The 26,145-nt window shown below is 55.9% G+C and overlaps 1 protein-coding gene across 1 annotated transcript in view; it reads right to left on the minus strand.

Annotated features, from left to right (window-relative positions):
- Positions 1–26,145, minus strand: part of TNXB (tenascin XB) — a 60,314-nt gene that overhangs the window by 30,449 nt on the left and 3,720 nt on the right. The window contains exons 2-13 of the mRNA XM_060109182.1: positions 22,437–22,847; positions 20,319–22,058; positions 19,732–19,847; positions 14,758–14,914; positions 14,311–14,574; positions 11,261–11,629; positions 9,978–10,271; positions 7,825–8,115; positions 7,166–7,471; positions 5,203–5,535; positions 4,464–4,811; positions 1,156–1,461 (exon numbers count right to left, since the gene is read on the minus strand). Of these exons, the coding sequence (XP_059965165.1) occupies positions 1,156–1,461; positions 4,464–4,811; positions 5,203–5,535; positions 7,166–7,471; positions 7,825–8,115; positions 9,978–10,271; positions 11,261–11,629; positions 14,311–14,574; positions 14,758–14,914; positions 19,732–19,847; positions 20,319–22,058; positions 22,437–22,839 (4,927 nt within the window). The 5' untranslated portion in view covers positions 22,840–22,847. The remainder of the gene's footprint in view (positions 1–1,155; positions 1,462–4,463; positions 4,812–5,202; positions 5,536–7,165; positions 7,472–7,824; positions 8,116–9,977; positions 10,272–11,260; positions 11,630–14,310; positions 14,575–14,757; positions 14,915–19,731; positions 19,848–20,318; positions 22,059–22,436; positions 22,848–26,145) is intronic.

Consider the following 26,145-nt stretch of genomic DNA (forward strand, 5'->3'; position numbering starts at 1 on the left):
TATACAATGGAATATTACTCAGCCATAAGAAAGAACGAAATTGGGTGATTTGTGGAGACGTGGATGGACCTAGAGTCTGTCATACAGAGTGAAGTAAGTCAGAAAGAGAAAAACAAATATTGTATATTAACGCATATATGTGGAACCTAAAAAAATGGTGCAGATGAACCGGTTTGCAGGGCAGAAATAGAGACACAGATGTAGAGAACAAACGTATGCACACCAAGGGGGGAAAGCCATGGGGGGGGTGGGGGTGGGGGTAGTGGTGTGATGAATTGGGAGACTGAGATTGACATGTATACACTAATGTGTATAAAATGGATAACTAATAAGAACCTGCTGTATAAAAAGATAAATAAAATAAAATTCAAAAATTAAAAAAAAAACCTCTTTACACTCATCACTGCTTCTAAATGTAGGTAGGTTATTAAACATGCCACTTAGTCTTGCTATTTAATGAACTAATTATGAAGTTTCTGTATTACGGAATCATAAATTCGAGTTTTAAAATATTTTTGATAACTGGTTAATCAATAGAATTGGTTACCTTTGTAATCCTATGCGTTTTACTTTATGGATTTTAAGACATTGCTCTGAAAGGGGTTCACTGGTCTCACCAGACACCATAGCATGAAACTGGTGGCAACCTGTGCCCAGGAAGCATGAGGGGTGGGAGAGGCTGGGAGCCACGAGCAAGGGCCACTTCCCTGAGGGAGCAAGATTCTGGCTTGGCCAGAAGGGAACACAGTTCAGGCCAGGGGGCTGAGGTCCCCTGAGAAGAGATTCAAGGGATGTGTGTTCTTTAACCCCAATGAAAAAGGGCAGCAGGGGGAGGTGGTAGCTGGGTCCAAGTCACAGCAGGGTTGTAAAGAGAGGGAAGGAAACAGCTGTGGACAGTCAGAGAGACAGCGTTTGGCTAGACTCAGATGGGAGGTCAGATGGGAGGAAGACAATCCTGCCTGGGGGAGGAGACAGAGTGGAGGTGGAGACTGGAGGGTAGGGAAGGTTCCAGCTCAGGAGAGGAGCCAAGGGCTCAGGTAACAGACTGGGGAGGACCTGCGGGGGCCACTGAGGCAGGACCTGAGAGAGAGGCTAGGGGAGGGGGTGGCCCCGGGTACCCAGGGATGGGAACTACCTTTACCCACGCTCACTCACCGGTAATGGCTACCACAGAAAGGGGGCCCACGCGCTGCCCACCATGTAGCCCGTAGAAGTTCATCTTGTATTTGCGTGCAGGCTCCAGGCCGGGGACAGTGGCCTCTCGCTGGTCTGCAGCCACAGGTACCGCCTGGGGCTGCCCGTCCCCGTCCTTGTACTGGACCACGAAGGAGTCAAACTGGCCCTCAGGGACTGTCCATGCAAGGCCCACGGAGCTGGGGGTCACATCTGTCACTGTCAGCTCCCCGAGGCGTGGCTCCAGGGGGCGCTCGGTGGCTGGAGGAGTCTCTTCTGGTTGTGGAGCTGAGATAGAAATGGTGGGAGGCTGTTAGGAAAAGCCCCTCTTCCCCTTGTAGTAATTATGTGCGTTGTTTTTGTGGTGCCCACTGGGTGGTTCTGAGGTAAGACTACACTGATTGGTGACATCTGTCTGGCCAACAACCCTTCACTAAATCCCTGCCAGAATCCGGGGCTGTGCTTGCGGGGAGGGGTGTCAGCCACCACTGAGACCCTGGGAAAGTGGCCGAAGTTCCATCTGTGCATCTCTGGCTCCAAAGACCTCCCATCCGGACCTCCCTGCTGACCCCCAGACTTGTGTCTGCTCAGCATCTTCCCTGGGTGCCTAATTGATGTCGCAAACTCAACAAGTCCAAAACCGAGCTCAGGGCCTGCTGCCACACCTGCTTCCTCCCCAGCTTTCCCACCTCAGCAAAACCACAGCTTCGTTCTCTGAGTCATCCCTGAGTCCTCTCTTCCACCCCTCGGCCGGCCTGCGAGGAAATCCTGTCCACACTACCTTCAGAAGCTGACCCCCTTCCCCCTCCCCAACTCCACCGCCACCACCCCTAAGCACACGTGCTCTTACTGGACTATAGCACAGTCTCCTAAATCCCCTCCCTCCTCCACCCTCATCCCCTTTGCTCTGTTCCCCACTGTTAACACATTAGTCAGAGTCTGTTCCCGCAATGGCTTCCATCTCACTCAGAGAAAAATCCAGCTCCTTACAATGACCTCCGAGGCCCCAGCTGTTTCTCTCTCACATCACCCTCCCCATTCCAAAACATTCCTCACTGGTCCATAGACATTCAGGCACCTTCCCTCTGCTCCGGATGCTCTTCCCCAGAGGCCTGTGTGGCTTGTCCTCTCCCTCCTGCATGTCCTTTTCTCAGGGAGGCCCTTTCCTGCCTGCTTCCTGCCCACTCACCATCTCACCTACTGGGCTTTGCTTTTCTCCCCAGCTCTTGTCACTGTCACATACGGTCCCACTGACATATTTGTGCAATTTGGTGCCTGTCTCCCTCTGACAGAATGTGAGCTCTCAGCAGGAGCTTTGTCTTGTTCGCTGCTGTGTCCCCAGCACTGGCACCCAGTGGGTGCTCCAAAAATGTTTGTTAAATGAATGAATGGTCTGCACGTCTGGAAAAGGCCAAGCTCAGGACCTGCTGGTCCCCATTGCCCCAGAATGACCTGAGTCTGGGAAGCCCTGCTTATTAGTGACCAGCCTGGAAGGTGGTCCCAAGAGGCAACTGGCCGAGGAGTAGCTGGGTGAGTGGGGTTCCCAAGAGCTTGTTTCTCTGGCTCCTGTGGGAGGACAAGACTAGGCTCTGTACTGATAAAACCTGCTTTAAAAACAGGCTGGCATGGGACTTCCCTGGTGGTCCAGTGGTTAGGGCTCCACGCTTCCACTGTAGGGGGCACGGGTTCAATCCCTGGTTGGGGAACTAAGATCCTACCCGCCGTGTGGTGTGGCCAGGCTGGAGATGAGGCCTCAGGAGGATAGAAATAAGTCTGAGTGGGGAGGGCAGGGATGCAGGCAGCTGAAGGCGGGCCAGAACAACCATCACGTACTGAGCTTCTCCCAGGTACAGGTGCCAGGCCACACGTTGTGTTTCATTTCATTTGCCTTCTAGCTCTGCTGGTTCCTTTAGCATCCGTTTCCTGCGTCTCTGTACTTCTTTCCATGAGAGAAAGAAACTGTCCCTCACCATCAAGCCTTATCATTGGTGGTTTGGCTTAACTGGGAAAGGTGGAATGATAACTACCCATGAGTACCACAGGCCCTATGCTGCATTTGGCATAATCCTTTTCCAAGTTAGCCATGTTTCTAAAGCCGCATGTCAGTTCTTCTCCTAGCAACGGTTCACCACGCGCTGTGCCAGGGACCGGCCCTGGGTCAGCTCAGCGGGCTCCAGCTGCCTGTCACCTTCCCGCTCGGATGATGGGTGCCATCGCACAGCTAAGAACGGAGAAGCCAGGAATGGAACTCAGTTTCTCCGATTCCCAGATTCAGTTTTCCTCTACCGCACCGCCTCAGTCAGTGCCCAGCACTGTCCATCCTTACCCAGGGACCAGCATGGCTGCCCCGGACAGATGGACGGACTGAGGGTGACTCCAGGAGAAACCTCGGCCACATTTTCTGGGCCTGGCACGAGCCTCCATCCTGGTACTTCAGGCCTGCAGGACAGTAACTCAGGGAGGATTTCCCCTCTCCCTACTCTCTGTGCTGACTAAAGAAAGACAAGAAATCGGGAGTGGAAGCTTCTGGAAACTAAGCCAACGAAGTCCCTTTGAGAAGTACAGAAATCATGCTCAGGAAACCTGTTTCTCTGCTTTTGAATATCTTTCTCTTTATATTAAAAGTTGCTTTTGAAAAAGCTGTGTCTTTGTTTCAGTGAACAAAGGGGAAAAGAGATGCCCCTTGCTGGGGCCAAGCTGGGCAGATTAGCAGGAGGGTCCCAGAGACCTGTCTCTGATCTGGCCCCTCATGCTGGGGCTCTGGAGAGTAGGTGCCCAGGCTGGTCCTCTGTGGTGGCTGAGTGGCCCTGTACCCGGGTGGAAGGGACATTCTTCCTTGCTATAACCACTCACTGGATGAGCAGTAAAGAAAGTTTCCAGCTGCACTGGTGAAGAGGGCAATGTCTCATGCACGTTCTGAATATCTAAGCTGAACCAGCCAAAGGGGACAGAGCAGACCCCAGGGTAAGGACAAATGTAGTAACCATAGCAGCAAACAGTGCCAGCATGTTTACTTGGTGCCAGACCCATTCTTAGGTCTGTTAACTCATTTAATCTCACAACAGTTCTGTGAGGTAGGTGTTACTATCCCCATTTTACAGCTGAGGAAACAGGCACAGAAAGTTTAAGACCTGATCAAAGTCGTGCAGCTGGTTGTAGCCCAGTCTCCCGTAAACTGTTCTTTCTAGGTCTTCCCCAGGCAGGTGGGGAAGGCAAGGGAGGGCAATGCCACAGGGAGACTGGGGGCCACTGGTGGGAGGAAAACAAACAAGGCCCCCGCCCTCACTCACCTGTCACGCCCACGGTGGACACGGGGCCCACACGCCGCCCCCCGTGCAGGCCGTACAGGTGCATCTTGTACTTGCGCCCGGGCTCCAGGCCCCCAGCGGTCACCTCACTCTCCTCGCCACCGACACGCACCACCTGGGGCCCGTCCCTGCCCTTGTACTGGATGGTGAAGGAGTCGAAGTGGCCCTGGGGGACGGTCCAGGAGAGGCTCAGCGAGTCCGGGGAGGATCCTGTCACCGTCAGCTCCCCCAGGAGGGGCTCCTCGGGGGCCTCTGAGGCCTCTGTGTTGGGTTCTGTGGGGCTGGGGGTCTCCTCCATCTTTGTGGGGCTGGGGGTGTCTTCCTCTGCAGCTGAGAAGGAGAGACACAGAGAGGGTGAGGTAGGGTCCCAGGTAGATGTCCTTGGGTCTCCTCCCAAGCCTTGGCCCCAGCTCCGGGCCCTGAAGTCAGTTCAGAGGAGCCCGTCCTTGGGGCTGGGTGGTCCTGCTCAGCTGACATCTCATAAACATGCCTGGAGCCTCCGGGGTCAGCTGTGGGGGACCAGGGCAGCCACCAGCATGGCTCACAGAGGCCCTTCTCTGCCCAGGGGGACACACTGGTCCTCAGGGAGCCTGGAGGAGGCACAAAGGGCACCATGGCTCAGCCTCGAGTAGCGGGGCCTCCTGCACCCCACTCACCCATCACCTGAGAGAGGGTGATCCTCCCACGAGGTCCCACCCTGGGGCTTCCACCATCCACTCACTTGTCACCCCGATGACAGAGACGGGGCCCACGCGCCGGCTGTCATGGAAGCCGTACAGGTTCATCTTGTACTTGTGGTCTGGCTCCAGGCCCGAGATGGTGACCCCGTCCTGGTGCCCTGGCACCCGCATCACCTTGGGCTGCCCATCCCTGTCTCTGTACTGGACGGTGAAAGAGTCGAAGTGGCCCTGGGGGACGGTCCAGAAGAGGCTCAGCGAGTCCGGGGAGGATCCTGTCACTGTCAGCTCCCCCAGGAGGGGCTCCTCAGGGGGCTCTGGTGCCTCTGTGCTGGGCTCTGTGGGGCTGGGGGTCTCGTCCATGCCTTCCTGCGGGGCTGAGAGAAGAGATTAGACTTTACAGGTGATGTGCTTTGTGGTGATGTTAATCGTGACAATAAAGTACATTTGGCAAATATACTCTTCAAGCTGTCAGCTTAGGGGTTCCTGTAGCCTTTGTATTAGCCATTCAGTAACACATCAAAGGAGACAGGGCTGAGACAGCCCCCTAAGCCTTGTCAGTGCTGGACGACTGCACTGTGGGGACAGGGGGCCGCTTCTCACGTCTGAGAAAGGAGACGAGATGGGAAGAGAGGGAACTCTGAGGGATGCTTCTCTGCTGTGTTCATGGACAGAGCTGACCACAGGAGAGCGAGGGGGCAGTGAGGCTTCTTCCCACTGTGCTCCTCCCTTTCGGCTCCTGCCCCTCCCCAGGGCTTTCCAGCTTCCCCCACCCCACTGACCAGGACAGGAAATGGGATGTGCTCCGCTAAGGCTTCCCAGGGCAACCCTGCCCCTCCCTCCACTTCAGACAAGAGCTGGGAGTGGGGGCATGGCCGGGGGAGATGTTGCGGATGGCGCTGGGGGCTGTGGAGGGCTGTGCTCTTGCCCGGCCTGGGCTAGAGTCACAGCCCCGAGGCATCTGCCCACCGTCTGCAGCAGCTAGGTCTTTGCTGAGGCTCCATGGGGCGGGGAGACTGGCACAGGGAAGCCAGCCCTTCTGTGACCCACTCCACGGTCCAAGGGGGACCGCTAAGGAGACAGGAGACTGAGAAGGCAGCAGACAAGAATGATAACCCGGGCAAGGGTGGGGAGGGCGGGGAGGTGAGGAGAGAAAGAGAGTACTGGGAAGCAAGAGGGTCCGGGAGAAAGAGCAGCTCACTCTTCAGTAGCAGTTTTGATGGGCCAGGCACTGTTCTAGGTGCCATATGTATATTAACTCATTTAATTCTAACAACTCTGTGAAGCTGTTACCATTGTCATCCCCACTTGACAGATGAGAAAGCTGAGGCCCAGAGAGGTTCAGTAACTTGCACAAGATCCCAGAGCTAGGATTAAAATCCAGGCAGTTGGCTCTAGAGCCCATGCTCCCAACCGCGATGCTACACAGCCATGGAAATGGTGCTGGATGGGGGAGGCTGGGCCCATGGAGGAATGCAGGGCAGGGGGGCTGAAAGTGAGCCCTTTGCCCTGCTCCAAGCTGGCTGGGAGTCAGGGAGTCAGGGGGCTGGGAGGAGGCTGGGGAAACGTGGAGCTCATGTCCCTTGGATTTGCCAGCTCTGAACAGAGCAGCTATGGCAGGAGGGTGTGGGCTGCAGGCAACAGAAGCTCAGAAATGACCACAGCCTGAGCCAGGGGAAGGCGGCCAGCAAAGACCGCAGGGAAAGAACACAGTGGCTGAGGACATCCACGGGGAGGAAAGCCCGGGACGAAGGAGTGATTCCCAGTGCTCAGAATGTGGGAAGTGGGGTCTGATCTTGGAGATGTAGAAGCAGGGCCAAGAAAGTTTGGTCAGGGGCTGGCAGCTGGATGCAAAGTCCTGGGATGTCGGGAAGTAGACTGTGGAGGTTTGGCAGAACTGGAGCCAAGAAAGAGAAGGTGGAGGGAAGTGTGAAGGATCCCGGGTCAGGTCCTGCTCACAGGGCTGGGGGTTGGCCAGGGAGGGAGCCCCGTACAGCCTTGACTCACCTGTGGTGGCCACCACGGACACAGGCCCCACGCGCTGCCTGCCATGAAGCCCGTAGAGGTTCATCTTATACTTCCGGTCGGACTCCAGGCCGGGGATGGTGACCTCATTCTCATGCCCCCTGATGGGCACTGCCTGGGCCCGCCCCTGCGCATCCTTGTACTGGACCATGAAGGAGTCAAAAGAGCCCTGGGCCACCGTCCAGGACAGGCGCAGGGAGTCTGGGGTGGTGCCAGTCACTGTCAGCTCCCCCAGCAGGGGCTGCTCAGGGGACTCTGGGTGGCGGGGCTCCTCTCTCTTCTCTGGGGCTGTAAATAAGAGGATCCAGGCAGGGCTGAATTGGCAGAACCCCAGGATTGGGGCCTGGGGTTTGGACAGGTTGTCACACCTGTGGGAGTCTCTATGCAATTAGCACGAGTGATGAACTCTGAGAAATCTGGCACAACCAGGGTATGACACACCTTCTGGGCCTTGGGGAGCAGCTGAACAGGATGAAAGGGTCCCAGCAGTGCAGGGGAGGCTGGCTGGCCCTGAGCCCAAAAGCAGGGCCAGGATTCGGAGTCAGCCATCTCGCTGGGAGGCCCCAGCTTGCTCCTGGCTGGGGGCAAGCATGCGGAAGACTGGGAGGGGTCACATGGGGGCTTAGGTGGCCGCTACTCACCAGTGGTGCCATCGGCCGTGAGGGGGCCGTGCCGCTTCTTGTCGGCAATCCCAAACAGAGTGAATCTGTACTTGTGGTCAGGGTCCAGCGGGGAGACAATGACCGAGCGCTCGGGAGCTTCCACGGGCACCACCTGGGGCCGTCCATCCCTGTCCCTGTATTGGACCACGAAGGAGTCAAACTGGCCCTCAGGGACAGTCCAGGAGAGGTGCAGCGAATCTGGGGTGGGATCTGTCACCCACAGCTTTCCCAGGCGGGGTGGAGTCACTGAGCTGGAATCCGTCTGAGGCACTAGAAAGAGCAGGTAGAGAGAAGGGAGGGACACAGGTCAAAGGATAAGAAGGAACCCATCTCCCACCTGGGGATGCCGTGTGAGGTTGTGCAGGCTGTTCACTACACAAAATGTGCATGGTGGGGCTTCCCTGGTGGCGCAGTGGTTGAGAGTCCGCCTGCCGATGCAGGGCATACGGGTTCGTGCCCTGGTCCGGGAAGATCCCACATGCTGCGGAGCAGCTGGGCCCGTGAGCCATGGCTGCTGAGCTTGCGCGTCCGGAGCCTGTGCTCCGCAACGGGAGAGGCCACAACAGTGAGAGGCCCGTGTACCGGAAAAAAAAAAAAAAAAAAAAGTGCATGGTGGAGGGAGCACTGAGGGGCTGAAATCCAGCCAGCACTCTGCTTGCCAAGCTGTGTACCCTGGCAAAAGGCTATGCCCAACTGGAAGAAGGGGTGCTTTCTTTGATGGGGCACAAAAGCACCGTATGGACTAGTGTGGCCCTGACTCATTCTGCAGCCTGGAAAGGGCTTCAGAGAGAAGGGAGCCCAGCCAGCCCCTTCCACATCTCCATGGCCAGGGAAGTCTTCCAGGACAGCCTCTACTGTTTCCAGGCCTAAGAACTAGCTGGTTTCTTCTCCAAGAGAGGGAAGCTTGGTCCTTGGTGCGTTTTTACGTGGGAGAGCCCCCCACACCTGCGCTCTGGGCCCCACTTCCTCCTTTCCTACCCTCACTCCCTCGGCTATGCCATGAGCATTTACACAAGCTCCTCCACTCAGCTGCAACGCCCTCCAGCCTCCACCCTCCCTCTTTGCTCTCTAGTCCCAGCCCAAATTCCAGAAGGAGATGTCTACACTGCTTGTAGTCATGTCCTCACCTACATCACCCTCCCAACCCAGCTCCACCCTCCACCAGCCGCTCTCACCAGGGTGAGTGGTGACCTCGCCATTGCTAAGTTCTGTGGACACGCTGTAGCCTTGAATCACTCTTACGGAATCTGACATGTCTGACCGCGCCCTTCATTTTGGCATCCCTCTCCCCAATTCACCCTGCAGGCACCCCTTCCTCTGCTCTTGCCCTGAGTGTTAGCCATCTCCAGGGTTCCAGTGGCCATGTCTCTTCTCCCTGCCCCCCACCCTGGCTTCTGCCTGTTGGGACACCCACACCCCCTCTTCAGGCCTTTCCTCTGCTCTCCAGGCCCATGAGGGCAGCAGGATGACCCTATGGCCCCATCACTTTCTGCTTGAGTGACCTTGCCCTCTCTGTGCCTCGGTTCTCCTCATCTGTGAAATGAGCATGCCTCACAGGGCTGCTTACGAGGATTAAGTGCGATGATACACTTAGAACATCTTGAACACATTTGACACTTAACGAATGCTCGAAAGATGTTTAACCAAGTGTCCCCCGCTGTACTGCTCCTCACATCCGTTGCCCCTTGCCTCGGGGAATAGGACTGCCTTCTCCAGCTATCCTCTGCAGCAGCCTCAGTGTTATTTGTAAGATAAATATTGAATTAGGTCACTCTCTCACGTAAAGCCCTTTGGCAGCCCCCTAAGGTCCTCAGATGAGTTCTAAGTGACTCAGTCGGACACATGAGATCAGTGAGATCAGTGCCCTCAGCTCCCAGGTGCCCTGCCCCTCGCCCAGAGGAAAGAGGCTTTGATTCTCTTACAGGGCCACACTCTCTCCTGCTGCGCTCTCCCTCTGTTTGCTCTACCCTCCTCAACCTCCCTGCCTGACCACCACAATTTTCCCCTCGGGATTCATCTCCGGCACCACCTTCTCCAGGGAGCCTTCCTGGACTTGCCGAAGCACTGGGCAGACCCCCTTCAGGACTGTGCAGAGGGCAGAGGCAGGGGTGTGTGTGACCCCTCTCACTTACAGATCTTGGCTTCAGCCACCAGGGGGCCATGCCTCTTCTTGCCCACGAGCCCGTACAGGACGAATTTGTACTTGCGGCCGACATCCAGGTTGGAGATGAGGGCTGAGCGCTGGGGTCCCTCTACAGGCACCACCTGGGGCCTGTCTCTGTCTTTGTATTGGATCACGAAGGAGTCAAACTCGCCCTCAGGGACCGTCCAGTGCAGAAGCAGGGAGTTGGAAGTCATGTCCGTCACTGTCAGCTTGCCCAGGCGTGGTGGGGCCAAGGGCTGCCCAGGCTTCTCCCCATCCCTGTCTGGGGTGTGGGGCAAAGCAAAGCACGTGGGCTCAAGCACTGCCTTGTCCCCAGTCTCCTTCCCTCTCCTCTGCCCACTGGCTCACTCCATCCTGGACAGCTCCCTCCCTGGAAGCCTCCATTCCCCGCCCTCTGTTCTCTGGGACCAGCCTTTCTAAGAAGGTGGGCATTTCTCCCCAATCTCTGCTCTGGAGTGAGAGCTTTGGCTCTTCCCTTGCGATAACTTCCTCCCCACTCACAAAGGTCCCAGTCCCTCTTCACACCTGGGGGAGTCTCTGGGGGAGTTTCAGGTCCCCTGTGGTTTCCCCTGAGAGTTCAGAACCTTGCCATTGCTGTTTCAGAGCAGTCTGAAGACGCCTCGGTGCACCTGAACTCCTCTCTCCCTTACCGCCCTCTCCCCAGTGGTGAGCTTGATCTGGAGTTGCAGGGAGAGCTGGCTAAGGGGACCATGGGGTGCTGTCCACTGCAGGCTGGGCTCGCAGGGTGAGGGGCAGCACCGCTGTCCTAGCCTGTCCAGTGAGCGGATGGCAGGGGCTTGGGAGAAGGGAAAGGGAGGAGAGGGCTGAGGGTCAGGATCCTCAGGGCCAGAGGCCTTCCCACACCCACCCTGAGAGACGTAGTGGGCGGGCTGCGGCAGAGGAGTAACCAGGAAGTGGGGCAGGGCGATTCTGCACAAAGAAAGCTGTAAGCGGAGAGCCAGGGGGCCAACGGCCTCTCTCCTTGAGTCCTTGTCCCATCCTTTGACTTTTGTCCTCTCATCTACTTTGCCTGGAGTACTCCTCTCTCCGGCCCACCCTACCATTGTGCTAAGACCCCCTCCATCCCTCTTGCCTCTGAACCCTCAACTCCTTTTCTCTCCTTGTTTCTCCTACCACGCTGACCCAAACACCAGCCCTACCCTTCAATCTCCACCCCACCTCTGAAATCCTAACGGCCCAGCCCCTCCCCCAACCTCAGGACATTGGTCTTGAGGAGAATCCAGGATGTACCCATAATGCCTTGGTAGATGAGAGGGGCAGAGGGTTCGCCCCTGGGGGGGACCCCACGAAGTGACAGCTCATAGGGGGATCCAGGAGGGGGTGAGGGCACCAGAGCCTGACGGACATCCCCTGGCAGTAGCTCCTCATGTGCCCCAGGCCCTTCGGGCACCCGCAGGCGCAGCTGGAAGTGGGCAAAGGTGTCAGGCTGGGCGGTCCAGGCCACGCGGAGGTGCCCTGTCTTGTCTCTGCCCAGCATCCTCAACTCTGCCAGCTTCTGGGGTCGCTGCTGCAGGACAGGGGCCTGAGCCCCTTGAGTCGTTGAAGGGCCTGAGGGAGGAGGCTCATCAGTGGTCCCCAGGAGGTCTGAGGGGGAGGACCCTGGGACGAAGCAGGAGGAGAAAAACAGGAGAGTGGAGTATGAGAGTCAGAAAGGAAACCCTGGCCCCCAGGGTCTGTCCTTTAGCCTCTAAGAGCCTACAGACCCTCCCTTTTCTGCTCCTGGATCACCCCCTGGGTCACCCCATCATCCCAAAGGTGCACCACAGTCCTGCACAGACAGGCCCGCAGGTAATAAATAAAAGAAATAAAGTCTGCCATCCCTCGTCCCACAAGGCTCCTGTGACCTCCAGCCCCGACAGACCACCATGTCCCTCCCCACAGGAACCCCTTCCCCACTGGGTGGTGGTGGTGACTTCCAATAGTGCTGCAGTGACAAGCCTGGAAGAAAGGAGGAGACGGTGGCATTAGGGGAGGAGGGTACAGAGAGGGTGGGTAGTGAGAAGAGAGGGAAGAGGGGATGGGGGTGGACATCCAGCTCAGGTGGCATCTGGGCCCTATGGTGGAAGAAGAGGTCCAGAACCCTCCCCATGACAGCCACAGAGCGCCCCTTCCCCGAGCCGGGACATCGTTCCTGTGGGAGACAAGTGTGAAGTGAGCCAGGAGGTCGGGAAAGGCAGCTCAAGAAGCAGTGGTTTCACCCCTCACACACACATGCTGCCCGATGGCTTCAAGGCCACCTCCAAGCGGTTCCGATGTGTCCCTTTGAGGTTGGGGCCAGATTGTGGAAAACAGTAACCATGACCACAGTCTTCAGCCACTCTCACCACAGTGGGTCAGAGTGGGGAACCACTGGTTTCTCTCCCTACCCGACCCAGACTGCTCCAGACACTGCCCCTCCCACCAAATGCCCCTTCTGTTGCCTAGAACAGGATTCCTGGCAGAAGTGTCCTAGGAAGCCAAGTGAAAATCAGACAGTCCCAAAGAACAGGTCTCCTTGACCTTGGGTATCCACCGGGACCCTGAGGGTGGAGGTGGCGTCTAGGGACACGAGAAGGTGCGCTTTGTTGGGGGGTTCTCTCGGAGACTGGACCAGGTAGGGCTTGAAGACAGAGTGTGCGGTGGGGTGGCAGCCCGAGCAGTGAGGCAGCGGGAACTCATGGATGCCGACTCCAGGGGCAGGGGAGACTGGGCAGGAGACGGGTGGTCCCGCGGCCCCACCCACACTACCTGTGGTTGTGATGAAGGCGTAGGACTTGGAGGTCTGCCCTGCCCGCACCCCGTGGACCTCCACGTGGTAGGTGGTGCCGGGTTTGAGATCTGGCAGGCTGACGGTGCGCGTGGTGCCCGGCACGGTCAGCTCCCCGCCGGGGCCCTCTGCGGGCGGCTGGGGCCGCCAGCGCAGCACCACGCGCTCGAAGTGGCCGCGGAGCCCGTCGAGGGACACGAGGAGTGCACCGTCGGCGGAACTGCCCAGCACCTCGGGCTTGGGGTGGCGGGGCGCAGCCACCCGGTCGACTCCTTCGGGCGAGAGGCCGTAGGTGCCCTGGTTGGAGTCCCGCTTCCAGGTGCCCGAGTCGGGGCTGGAGGTGGAGTGGGGGCGACGGGCCGGGGGTGCGGGGGAGCTGGTGGGGACGGCCGCCGCCAGGCGACGCCGCTGCAAGTATTCGTGGATGTGGCGCGCCACCGACGTGTAGGTCTGGTTGGCCCGCAGTGGGTAGCCGTGAGCCCGCAGGTGGTGCTCCAGGTCCTGCGCGGTGCCGCGGAAGCGGCCCAGCTCGGCCGTCAGGTTGCCCCACGCCCGCCGAGGGGGCTGGGGTAGGCTCGGCCCGGGCCGAGACTCCGCCTCCCCCTCCTCCGCCGGCCGTGAGGGCCGAGGGGGGACTGGTGGGCGCGGGGGCCGCGGGGCCGGGACCGGCCGGGGCCGGGGCTTGGGGGACGGGGCTGGGGCGTGCGCCTCCGGGTGACTGTAGTGGCCTGGTGCTGCCGGGGCGGAAAAAGGGGGAGGGGGAGGGCCGGTCAGTGGCAGCCCCCCACCAATCCTCCCCGTGGCAGTTCCTCCCACCGTCCCTCCCACCGGAGCCAGAGGCCTCTTCCTGTGCCCCAGCCCCACCTGGAAAGAGAATCGAGAGAAAGGAGTTAGTGTCCCAGGATTCCCTCACCCCTTGCCCTCCAAGCCCGCCACTGTTGGTGCCCTAGAGAGAAGAAACCAGCGGGTGGGGCCCTGTGTCTGAAGGAGAGAAAGGGGCGTGGGAGGAGAGACTGCGAGCTACAGCGAGGTGGGCGTCCCTCTGTCACAGGAAAAGAAAAGAAAGATCCAGGCATCTGTTAAGAGACCGTGAGGGTTAGTGGAAAATTACTGCTGAGACCTAAGTCCCCCAATCCCCAATCCTAAAGTCAACAGGAGTGCTGACCTCTAATCTGCCTAATTCCAATCTCTCCAAGATCTGGCCACTGACTGAGCTCAAGGGCTGTCCCTGTGTCCAAGTTTGGATCAGAACCTCCCCCATCTGGGTGGGTCGGACAGCATCTCCTATTTACTGCTTCTCTCCATGAGGCACCTCCTCCCAAACTCCAGCCCACAGCCTTCCTACAGTACTCCAAGCACCTGAGACTCCATCTCCGCAGAGCCCTTGGTGCACAGCAAGGCCCCCCAGCAGGTGCTTTGGGACTGCCACACACCCTGTCAAGTGCGTTCAGAGCAGCCTGTGAGCCGGACATGTGGACTCCCTAGGAAGTGGCTCCTATGCTCAGAAACTTCCCTAACCCTTGGCCAGCCATACCTGTGTTGGCCCTGACAGAAGCCGGGTAGCTTACTGCCCGGCCCCGCTCTGCAGTGACGGTCACCACGTATTCCACGCCTGGCATCAGGCCGGTCAGCAGCGTCCCGTCTGCCTCAGAGGGCACTTCCAGCCGCACCCTCTGGTTGCCGGCACTGACGTAGGACACCACGAACTGGTCCACCTCGGCCTGGGGGCGCAGCCAGTTGAGCTCCAGCGTGGTTGGTGTCACAGCCACGACTCGGAGGTCCTGGGGGCCATCGATCACTAGCCCGGTCAGAGAGAGCAGGGATCAGGTGGGAGTCTGGATCTGCAGTCACCAGCTTTCCTTCTGCGAGCCTTGCCCCCAGCCAATCCCTCCCCTCTGCCCTCTTGGAGGGCATATTCCCAGCCATCCCCCTCAAATCCAGATCTCCACCCAGGACCCCACCCCACAGCCCCAGCTCTCACTGGTGGTGATGGTCTTGGAGGCAGGAGGGCCCCAGCTAGTCCCTCGAAGGGCACGGACAGTGACCTCGTACTCCTGACCGGGGGCCAGTCCTCTCTGGTCATAGGCTGAGGCGGAGCTGGGCACCCGTGCTGTGAATGGGGGGCTCGGCCCCTCTGTCTGCAGGAGAGAAAGCAGCAGGTGGATCAGGGCTGCCACTCTCACCCCTGCCGCTCAAGCCCCCTTATCCCTTCTTTCTCCAGTTCCAGGCAGGGTCAACATGGGACTGTGTAGAACTTGGCCTTATACAGCTGGGGAGCGTGGGTGGTATCAGCAAACACATCTAGAACACCTACTCCATGCCACGTACTGTTCAAGGCAATGTATATATGTGAACTCACTTAATCTGCTTAAGAATCTGATGAGGTAGGTCGTATTATTCCCAATGGACAGATGAGGAAACTGAGGTACACAAGGATTAAGTGGCTTGCCCAAGTCACCAACACCAAGAAAGTGTCAGGGATTTAAACCCAGGCAGGGTGACCTCAGAGTCCCCTCTCCTGGCCACTACCTTTTTAGCCTGTTCATCAGCTGTCTGCCAGAATTCTGACACATGCCAGGACTCTTCTTCTGGCTTCCCCCCCGCAACCCTGACTCCCTGGGCACGAGGAGGCTTCTCCTAAGCCCATTCCTGTCATAACAGATGAAGTAGATGAGGGATGTCACTTCAAGTCTCACTTCCTCCTTTAAGCAGCTGCCCCAGCCTGAGCCTCCCCACAGACACCTGCCCCTGTGACCCACGTCATGATATTTCCTTTCAGGTACTTTTCTTGTATCCTCAGCAGGGTTGTAGGCCCCTCAAAAACAAGGCCCACCTGCTCAAAGTTCCACAAATATGTTCCCTGATTTTGTGCCTGGCATCATTTGGGCACTGGAGACATAAAAATAAAAGATATGATCCCTGTCCTCAGATAGCTCATGCCCTAGCAGCTAAATGTGTGGCCACGTCTTAAGTTTTATTAGATCCCTAACCCAAATCTCTATGTGTAGCACATGCCTGTAAGAAAACCATCCTCCTTCAAGTATACATGTAAAGTATTATGATTATTTGTGGTGACCCCATAGAAAATCTGCCAGCCCCTGCTCCAGGCAGGGTCTCCTGGAGTGCCAGCCACTGGGGAAACAGGAGGAATGCACATTTGTGAGCAATCTAACAGCCCAGCATTTCGCTGGGCTGTCTATCTAGGACAGCTAATAAAGACGTTCTGTTCTGTTTAGCTATGTTGGCAGTTATGGGGACACCTCCATTCAGCCAAGTAGGATTGGAAATTTCAAAAGGTACTCTCCTAAACCAAGAGAATTGTGGGGAAATCAGCATAGTAAATACCAAAGTATAAAACCAGATGAGAGTCCACGTAGAGACTTCTGGGTTGAGGATGAAGTAAAGCTTTGTCAGAGTTTTCTCAGCTGAAAAGTTTTCCTGGGCACACAGGATCCCCATCCCTCTCCTATTCACTCTGCCCTAGGATACCCCATCCTGGGAGGCCTCAGACTGGTCTCAACTCAAGACCTGTGTGCCCCTCCTCCTTCCCAGAACTTATTCTCTGTCCCCTTATTCCCCCAACACACACACACACACACACGAATACACACACACACACGCATGCTTTGAGTGTTCCCCAATGATGTCTGGTCCTTTCAGCGAGAGAAGCCCACCCCCGAGTTCTCCTTCTCCCTTCAGACCATCTACATGAACCTTTTAAACGCTTTGTAGTCCTTCCTGAGGTCCATTTGGGAACAGTCCCCTGAAAAGTCCCACTGTCAGTCTAACCCACATCTCTCAGCATCATCTGTCTGGTCTGAGGCAGGCTCTCTAGCCAGATGCTAGCAGCTGGTTCTGCCCCTTGGTGAGAGTTTTGGCTGCTTCACTGATGTCCTTGGCAAGATTCTAACTCTATTCTCGATATCAACCTCATGGCCCCAGGTGGGCGACTCCACTTTGGCTGGTCCCTGGAGCTTACCTCATCCTCACCCTGCTTTTCAGACCAGACCAAACAAACTTTTCTCAGGCTGCAAGGGCCTGTGTCCCAATGAAAACGTGGCATAGCCCCAGTGTCCAGGCTGCAGAATACACCCATTCAGGGAATACTTGAACGTCTTTCTGTTCGGGGGTTCACCTCCCTCAGTTTCTTCATGCTTTCTCTCACATTCATAAAAGACCTTGCCTTTTGCAAAATAGCAACATTTCTTAAGTTAGTGGTCCTTGGGCTTGGGGTGCATCAGAATCACCTGGAGGGCTTGTTACAACACAGGTTACTGGGCTCTGCCCCCTAGAGCTTCTGACTCAGTAGATCTGGGGGTGGAGTCTGACAGTTAGCATGTCTAGTGCTCCAGGTGATGTTAATGCTGTAGGTCCAGGGAACACATTTTGAGAACCACTGAGTCAGAGGAACAACGCCACGTATGCAGGGAAAGGAGGAATGTTCCTCTTCTGTGTTCTGAAAATCATTCCAATAACTAGGTGTGTCCCTTTGCCAGGGATAGTAGAGTTTGGGCTTTGAGAGAGAAGTGGTTCTAGAAAAGGGGAGGGGAAAAGGTAGAGAGAGGCTTCTAGGAAGATGGCAGTGGCCAGAGGACAGCCAGCTACTGAATGTACTCTGTGCCAACAGAAATGGATAGAGAGTGCTGGCCAAGGCAAGAGGCACAATACTAGAGGCCAGCCACAAAAAGCACAGAAAGCATAGTCAGAGGGTCAGTAGCACAGGCTGATGTGGAGTCCAAGGGAGGAGTCTGGGGACCAATCTTACAGGAGCATTTTCCACACCCAGGCTCAGAGAGAACCCAGAATGTGACAGAGGTCCATACCCAGAGCAAAGCAGATGAGCTAAGAGCATGGCCAAGCTGGACCCAGGCCGGCTCAACACCAGCCTGGCCCCATGGAGAGGGAGAAAGCCTAGGGCTGCAGCAGGGAGGCTGCACCCCCTGAGAACACCAAGGACAAGTTCATATTTACTAAGAGTGGGAGATGATGCTACCCTGTAAGCTCCTTCTATCTCAAGTGTTTATTTTACTTCTTCTTTCCCTGAAGCTCCTTAGGAAAGCTCTGTTTAAAAGTCCTACCCTCTCAAGATTAAAACTATGCAAATAATATACACACAGAAGAGAGTGGGAGAAACACTTTACAATGTTAACAGTGCTTGTTTTAGTGTGAAACAGCCAACGATTGTTTTTTTCTCTAGTTGCCAAATTCTTGTCTTGTGATTACATTATTTTTATAACTGAAAAAAAAATTTTTTTTTAAACAGAAGAAAAATCCCAGCTCTCTTGGTTGTGCAGCAAAGTAGGGATTTCTGCCTCTGCTCCTACCAGCGGGTAAGGAGAGACAGAACATGGCAGGGGTCTGGGCTTGAGGGGATAATAAGAAGATTTAGAATGACTAGGCCAGTTGGGGTGGGGGTGACAGCCAGCACCTCTGAGCTGTCCCTTCTGTCCTAGAGGCTTCCTAGGTTTAGGCCCTGGGACTTATTTATTTTTCCAGAGTCCTGACTGGGTAGAGATGAGAATGACATGGCCTACCCACCAATGGCATTTGTGGGATGATGCAGGAAAACATTTGGACAGTAGAAATGTCAGATGATTTGAAACTAGGAGACCAAACACAACATAAAAGTCCAATCTGCATAAAGGGAAATCTCTAATGAGAGGCCACAGTCTTTGTCCTTAGGGTGCCCCCCAATATTTTAAGAGTGAGTTGGAAGGAGACAGAGAAAGGAGGCTTTGCAATGCACCGATGACACGGAGGTAGGGGAACCAGCTCACGGACTCAAACTATTGCAACAGCCTGGACAGGTTGGACCAAAGCAAAAATGATAACACTGAAGAGAGCAAAATGCAAAGGCTTATATTTAGGCTTAAAAAGAGAGTATGTAGTTGAATGTCTTCTTTATTCCTTCCTTTTTTTCTTCCTTCTTTCTTTTTTCCTTGTTTATATTTTCTAAAGTTTCTACACTGAGCCTATATGACTTTTATCATTAAAAGTTACTTTAGGGCCTCCCTGGTGGCGCAGTGGTTAAGAGTCCGCCTGCCGATGCAGGGGATACGGGTTCGTGCCCCGGTCTGGGAGGATCCCATATGCCGCGGAGCGGCTGGGCCCGTGAGCCATGGCCGCTGGGCCTGCGCATCCGGAGCCTGTGCTCCGCAACGGGAGAGGCCACAACAGTGAGAGGCCCGCATACCGGAAAAAAAATAAAAAATAAAAAAAAAAAATTTAAAAAAAAAAAAAAAAGTTACTTTAAAAAATCAAATGTGATCAAAATAACTGACAGTTTGTCAGTTATGAACTGACCACAAGTTCATATATGTCAACTCTGAGATAAGTGCCAGGGTAGCCAGAGTTAGCCAGGGGAACCACTGGGCTCCTCTTTGCTCCCCCATTTTGATGGGGTGGGGGGCACATGCAAAAAGCAGGAGGCATTAGAGGAGGAAAACCAAAAAGTGAAGGACTCAGAGAACAAAGCATTAAGGAAAAGGGGAGAAGAAACCAGTGGATTTGGCCTGGAGGGAATGAAGGGTGACATAATGGCTGATGTCTCCAAATACTTGAAAGCCTATGGTGTAAGACACAGGGAAAGCAAAAAACACGTTCTGACGGCTGGCGAAGGCCCAGCTAGGGCCAATGGATGGATGTTAGAATGGGGCAGATTTGGATCCAGCAATAACAAAAAGAACTGACTACAGTGATGAACAAAAACGGAGTCGGCAGCCTCAGGAAGTCTGAGCTCGAGGTCACCAGAGGTGTTCCAGCAGCAGTGGGCCAATGCTGCAAAGGCTTCTGCACCGGGTGTGGGACAGAATGAACAGGCCTCTAGAACAGCTTCGGGAATCAGCCAGCTGGACGCAACCACTGGTTACCTGGGACTCCTGCTTGAGGTGAGCAGGAGGGACCCCCCTCTCCGCAGTCCTGCCCACTCAGCCCCCTCTTGGAGCTTGGCTCTCACCGTGGGGATGAACTGAATTTCGTAGGCATCCACATTGCCAGGAGCCCGGGTCCACTCTGTCCGAACCATCGTCTCCTCCAGGAGGTGCATCCTCAGGCCCTCAACGGCTGGCACCTCTGCCCAGGAGAATAGGATATGAGAAGCTGCTTAGCCCAAGGCACCCCGACCTCCACCATCACAGGCCCCTCCTACTCAGGGCCGCTCTGAGAGATCCACCCAAGCTCTGACTCCTCTCTGGGGATGGGGCAAAGCCGGCAGCGGCCTGAACAGACCTTGGGTCTCCTTTACTGCCCCCCATCTCCAGGAACACGAAATCTCCCTAAAAACAACTAAAGGGGCCCCCAATCTGCTCATCAGAGATCTCAAGGCAGGTCCCGCCTGCAGGCGTGCCCCCACGGTTCTGCAGCCCCTGGTGGACACTGGCTCCCTGGCTCCTCTGACTGCCCCGCCCCCACCCCAATATATGACACCCCCCCCTTCACTCTTCCTCCAATTCCCTGGGCTCCTAGGCCTCAGACTCAGGCTTTCCCACTGGCTCCAGTTTTCCAGTCCCTGACCCAGCACACTGGGAAAGGCTGCCCGCTCACCTTCCCCGCAGTCCTCCCCTGCATAGCCATCTTGGCAGACGCAGCTGCCCTCACGACACTCTCCCCGACCGCGGCAGTCCCCGGGGCACGTCTGGATGGCGCAGTCGGGGCCTCGGAAGCCCTCGACGCATACACACTGGCCTGCGCGGCACAGTTCCCGAGGCCCGCAGCCCCCGGGGCAGGCGCTGGAGGGAGGCTCTTCCTGCCCGCAGTCCTCGCCGCTGTAGCCCGCGTGGCACACGCACACGCCCTGCACACAACGTCCACGGCCCCGGCAGTCCGCCGGGCAGGTTCGGGTGGCGCAGTAGGGGCCGGTGTAGCCGGAGTCGCACACGCAGCGCCCGTCATCACAGCGGCCGCGCCGGTGACAGTTGGAGGGGCAGGTACGGAGGCTGCAGTCCTCGCCCGTGTAGCCCTCCCAACAGGCGCACACACCATCCTGGCACACGCCGCGCTGGCTGCAGTCGCGCGTGCACCGTCTCACGCCGCAGTCTTCACCCTCGTAGCCGTCGTCGCACACGCATCGCCCCTCCAGACACTGGCCGCGACCTTGGCAACCCCTGGGGCAGCTGCGCCTGCCGCAGTCTTCGCCCTCGTAGCCCACGTCGCACAAGCACACGCCACCCTCGCAGCGGCCGCGACCGCGGCAGTCCCCGGGACACCGTCGGCTCCCGCAGTCCTCGCCTGTGAAGCCCGGGTTACACACGCAGCGGCCGTCCACGCAGCGCCCGCGACAGTCGCCAGGGCAGGCGCGCGTGCCGCAGTCCCGGCCTGTGTACCCGGGCCAACACACGCAGCGGCCGCTCTCGCAACGGCCCCGGCCGCGACAGTCCCCGGGACAGCTGCGCACGCCGCAGTCCTCGCCGCTGTAGCCCGCGTTGCACACGCACACGCCGTTCTCGCAGCGCCCGCGGCCCCGACAATCGCGCGGGCAAGCGCGGGCGCCGCAGTCGGGCCCCGAGTACCCAGGCCAGCACACGCAGCGGCCGTCCTCGCAGCGGCCCCTTTGGTTGCAGTCGCCCGGGCAGCTGCGCACTCCGCAATCGTCCCCGCTGTAGCCTGGGTCGCAGATGCATTCGCCTTCCTCGCAGCGCCCCCGGCCCCGACAGTCGCGGGGGCAGGTCCGCGTGCTGCAGTCCTCGCCCGCGTACCCGGGCCAGCACACGCAGCGGCCGTCCACACAGCGCCCGCCCTCGCCACAGTCCCACGGGCAGCTCCGAGAGCCGCAGTCCTCGCCAGCGTAGCCAGGGTCACAGACGCAGCGCCCGTCCTCGCAGCGCCCCTTCTGGCTGCAACCTCGGGGGCAGCTCCTCACCCCACAGTCCTCGCCAGTGTAGCCTGGGTTGCACACGCAGCGCCCGTTCTCGCAGCGTCCCCTCTGGCTGCAGCCCCGAGGGCAGGAGCGCAGGCTGCAGTCGGCCCCGGAGAAGCCCGCGCGGCACACGCACACGCCCTGCACGCAGCGCCCGCGGCCGTGGCAGTCCCCCGGGCAGGAGGGCCAGCTACAGCTGGGGCCGGTGTAGCCAGGGAAGCACACGCAGCGACCCCGGACGCAGCGACCCTGATCATTGCAGTCATCTGGGCAGGACCGGGAAGCTGAGGGGGGAGAGGAGGGGGGCGCCGCGGTATCTGCGGGGTCTGAGCAGGTGGGCCCACCCCAGCCTGGCTCGCAGGAGCAGGCACAGCGGCTCAGGTCAAACACGCCATGGAGACTGCAGAGGCTCCGCACGTCCGTCTGGCCTGGAGTAAGAGCAAGAGGTGGGCCTCAGTCTCTCTGCGGGAGCGGCTGACCCTGTACAGTGCTCCTCTGAGTCAGCTTCTCCAGCAGAGCCAGCCTCATTTCCTAAGGCCATCTTAGTTTCCAGCTGCAACTTGTCAGTATATGTGGCCTCCCAGTGCCCTAACATATGCTGGGGAGGAGAGGGCTGACATCTAGTCACGTGGCTCCTCTCTCAGAGTTGTGCCCTGGGCTGCACTCACCGCTCCCAAGGGGGAGGCAGGCATGCCTTTTTCTAACTCATACCGAGGTCCTTTATGGACTAGTGATGCCCACCCAACCTTAACCCACTTCTCCACCTTCCTCTTTTTCTGTGCCCCTTCTTGGGATCATCCGCTCACCTGTGCCAGCCTGGGCAGCAGCAGGACAACATCCCCCAGTGCACTGTTCCTTGAGCCCCTTCACCAGCTCCTCCAGGATCTCTAGCCGGACCCTCAGGGCCTGTACCTCTGAAGCAGGGACGGGGGGCTCAGTGCCTGGGGGACAGCCACAGCTACCTGAAGTGGGCAGGTTAATGCGGTGGGTGAACACCACCTGCTTCTCCCCTCCTTCCACGGTGTGCTCATAAAGCTGAGAAGAAGGGCCTCCCCCTCCCGGCTGTTCTGTGCGGCCTCCTGGCTGGGGAGGAGGCCGTGGGGCTGGGAGTGTCACATTGGACCGTGGAGAGAAAGGGCCTGCTGTGACTGTGCCCAGCAGCACCAGGAGGGCCAGGCTGGAGGTTAGGGAACCTTGGGCTGGCATCATTCAGGAGGCTGCAGGGAGAGAGGGCACATATGAGAGCAGCTTCGCAGAGAAGGAGACAAGATGAAGGCCCTCCTTCCCCAACACACACACCCATAGTCCCACCACCCACAACTAATCTACCCAACTCACATGTTGGAAAATCCACGTTCAGCCCAACCCTAACGGATGCCCTCCTTGGGCAGATCTGTCTCTACCTTGCTTTCTGATATCATTTGGTCACCCTGCTCCACCCCCTCCACCCACACTGGTCTTTTATGTTTGTTCCACAGACACTACAAGATTACATTAGACTAAAGGGCCTTTGCACTATATGTTTCCTCTGTCTGGGATGTTCTTCACTGAGCTCTCGGAGGCTGTCTCCTTCTTGTTCAAATCTCAACTCACATGTCATTGACCCCCAGAGGTCTTCCTTGATGCCCAGTTGGAGCAGTCTTTCATCACTCTCCAGCACAGGGTCCTGCTTATGCTCTTCATGGCATTTACTGCTGCCTGAATCAGCTGTTTGTGTGGCTACTTGTTTGTTATCTTTCTCCCACTGCTAGGATGGGAACTCCATAAGAACAGGGACCTCATCTGTCCTGGCACTGCTGTATGCTTGTGCCTGGCACACGGGGGCTATTCAACACATTTTTGTTGAAAAAAAAATCAGTGGATGAATATAAAAGACTAATCCTTCCACAGGCACCTGGATCCCAGCTCCTATTGTCTTTCAGAAACCTTAAGGTGTAGATTATCCTGTCTCTTTTATTCAGCCCCTTACTCTCAACTAGATCCTTCCCATCAGCTTCCCATATGAGCTCAAAAAGCTCCTGTTTAAAACAAAAAACAAAAAAACCCTCTTCCTCAGGACTTACATTACCAAATATCAAATATCAAAACATTACAAAGGTGCAAGGATAGAGAGAACAGGATAGGATCCAGAAACAGACCTACACATATGTGGTCACCTGATTAATGAAAAAGGTACCACTGCAATTAAGAGGAGAATGAATTGTCTTTGTGATAAATGGTCCTGGGTCAAATGAAGATCCACATGGGAAAAAAATCTATCTCTACCTTATGTCCACTTACAGAAATTAATTTAAAATGAATATATAGGGACTTCCCTGGTGGTGTAGTGGTTAAGAATCTGCCTGCCAATGCAGGGAACATGAGTCTGAGCCCTGGTCCGGGAAGATCCCACATGCCACGGAGCAACGAAGCCTGTGCGCCACAACTACTGAGCCTGCGCTCTAGAGACCGTGAGCCACAACTACTGAGCCCACACACCACAACTATTGAAGCCCGTGCACCTAGAGCCCATGCTCTGCAACGAGAAGCCACCACAATGAGAAGTCCACGCATCACAACGAAGAGTAGCCCCCACTCGCCACAACTAGAGAAAGCCTGCGCACAGCAATGAAGACCCAACACAGCCAAAAATAAATATTATTTTTTTTAAAAAAGAGAAAGAAATTAGTGCAACCACTTTGGAAAACCGGTAAGCAGTTTCTACTGAGGCATACAGCCTATAACTTAGCAATTCCACTTCTTGGTAAATATCCAACAGAAACGACTGCGTACATCCTCCAAAAGACATGTACAAGAATGTTCATGGGATTTTTTTCGTATTAGCCCAAACTGGAAGCACCTCAAATGTCCATTAATAGTAGAATGGATAAATAAATTGGGGCATAGTCATAAAATGGAATACTATACAAAAACACCCTGTTGGGACTTCCCTGGTGGTACAATGGTTAGGACTCAGCGCTTTCACTGCTGGGCCCCAGGTTCAGTCCCTGGTCGAGGAAGATCTGCAAGGTGCACGGTAAGGCCAAAACCAAAACAAAACAAATAAACAAACAAACAAAATGAAAAAACACCCTTGTTACATGCAACAACATGGACAAATTTCGCACACATAACGCTAAGCAAAAGAAACCATACACAAAAAAAGAACGCTGTGAATGATGCTATTTATATGAGGTTCAAAAACAGGCAGAGCTAATACAAGATAGGATAAAAATTACTAGAAATATTTTGTACCTGGAACTGGGTGGTGGTTAAACATACGTATACATAATCAAAAATTAATTGAGCTATACACTTAAGATATGTGCATTTTACTATATGCACAAAAATATACTTATGGGGCTTCCCTGGTGGCGCAGTGGTTGAGAGTCCGCCTGCCGATGCAGGGGACACGGGTTCGTGCCCTGGTGTGGGAGGATCCCACATGCCGCAGAGCGGCTGGGCCCGTGAGCCATGGCCGCTAAGCCTGAGCGTCCGGAGCCTGTGCTCCACAATGGGAGAGGCCACAACAGTGAGAGGCCCGTTCACCAAAGAAAAAAAAAAAAAAAACTTAATACACAAAATATACAAAAATATACTTAAAATTTTTTTCCCCCAATTTCACACTCCCTCCAACCACCACATATTTTTCTTCTCTACTTCTTGGCCATAGTTGTCAAAAGATTTATCTGTACTTGCTATTTCTATTTCCCCATATCCCATCCATGCCTCAATTTGTTCCCACCTGACTTCCCGATCTCCTTTCAACCCAAAGGTTACCAAATAGCCGTCCCAAAGGTCTCCCAATGATCTCAGTGTCACAAAATCTAAAAGACGTTTGTCTTCACCTTACTTGATCTCTCTCAAAATCACTGGATACCGTTGACCACATCCTCCATTTTAGAGCATTCTGTATCTGTGCTGTCAATAAGGTAGACAGGAGAGATCACTGACTCTCGAACACTTGAAATGTGGCTAGAGTGACTGAATTTTCTTTAGTATTTTTTTTTTTTGCGGTACGCGGGCCTCTCACTGTTGTGGCCTCTCCCATTGTGGAGCACAGGCTCCGGACGCGCAGGCCCAGCGGCCATGGCTCACGGGCCCAGCCGCTCTGTGGCATGTGGGATCCTCCCGGACCGGGGCATGAGCCCGTGTCCCCTGCATCGGCAGGCGGACTCTCAACCACTGCGCCACCAGGGAAGCCCGTCCCAGACCTTTGTATCTATGGTTTCCTGTACGTGGAATGCTCTTCCCTTTTTTCTTGGCTTCCTCATCCTTCAGGTCTCAACGCCACATCACTTCCTCAGGAAACCTTTCCTGCCCAGGTCAGGTTCCCCCTATCACGTGACATCACAGCATTGTGTAACTCCCATTTGTAGTATTTATGACAATTTATAATCACATATTTATTTGCGGGATTATTTTATTACTTTCTGGCCCACACTCAATCTTGCCTGCTAGACTGTAAGGCCCATAGGGACAGGCATAGCAACTGCTTCTTTTCTTGGCTGCTATATCATTGCATCTGGCACATAG

Source organism: Mesoplodon densirostris, chromosome 10 (genome assembly GCF_025265405.1).
Source record: "Mesoplodon densirostris isolate mMesDen1 chromosome 10, mMesDen1 primary haplotype, whole genome shotgun sequence".
NCBI classification, from domain to species: domain Eukaryota; kingdom Metazoa; phylum Chordata; class Mammalia; order Artiodactyla; family Ziphiidae; genus Mesoplodon; species Mesoplodon densirostris.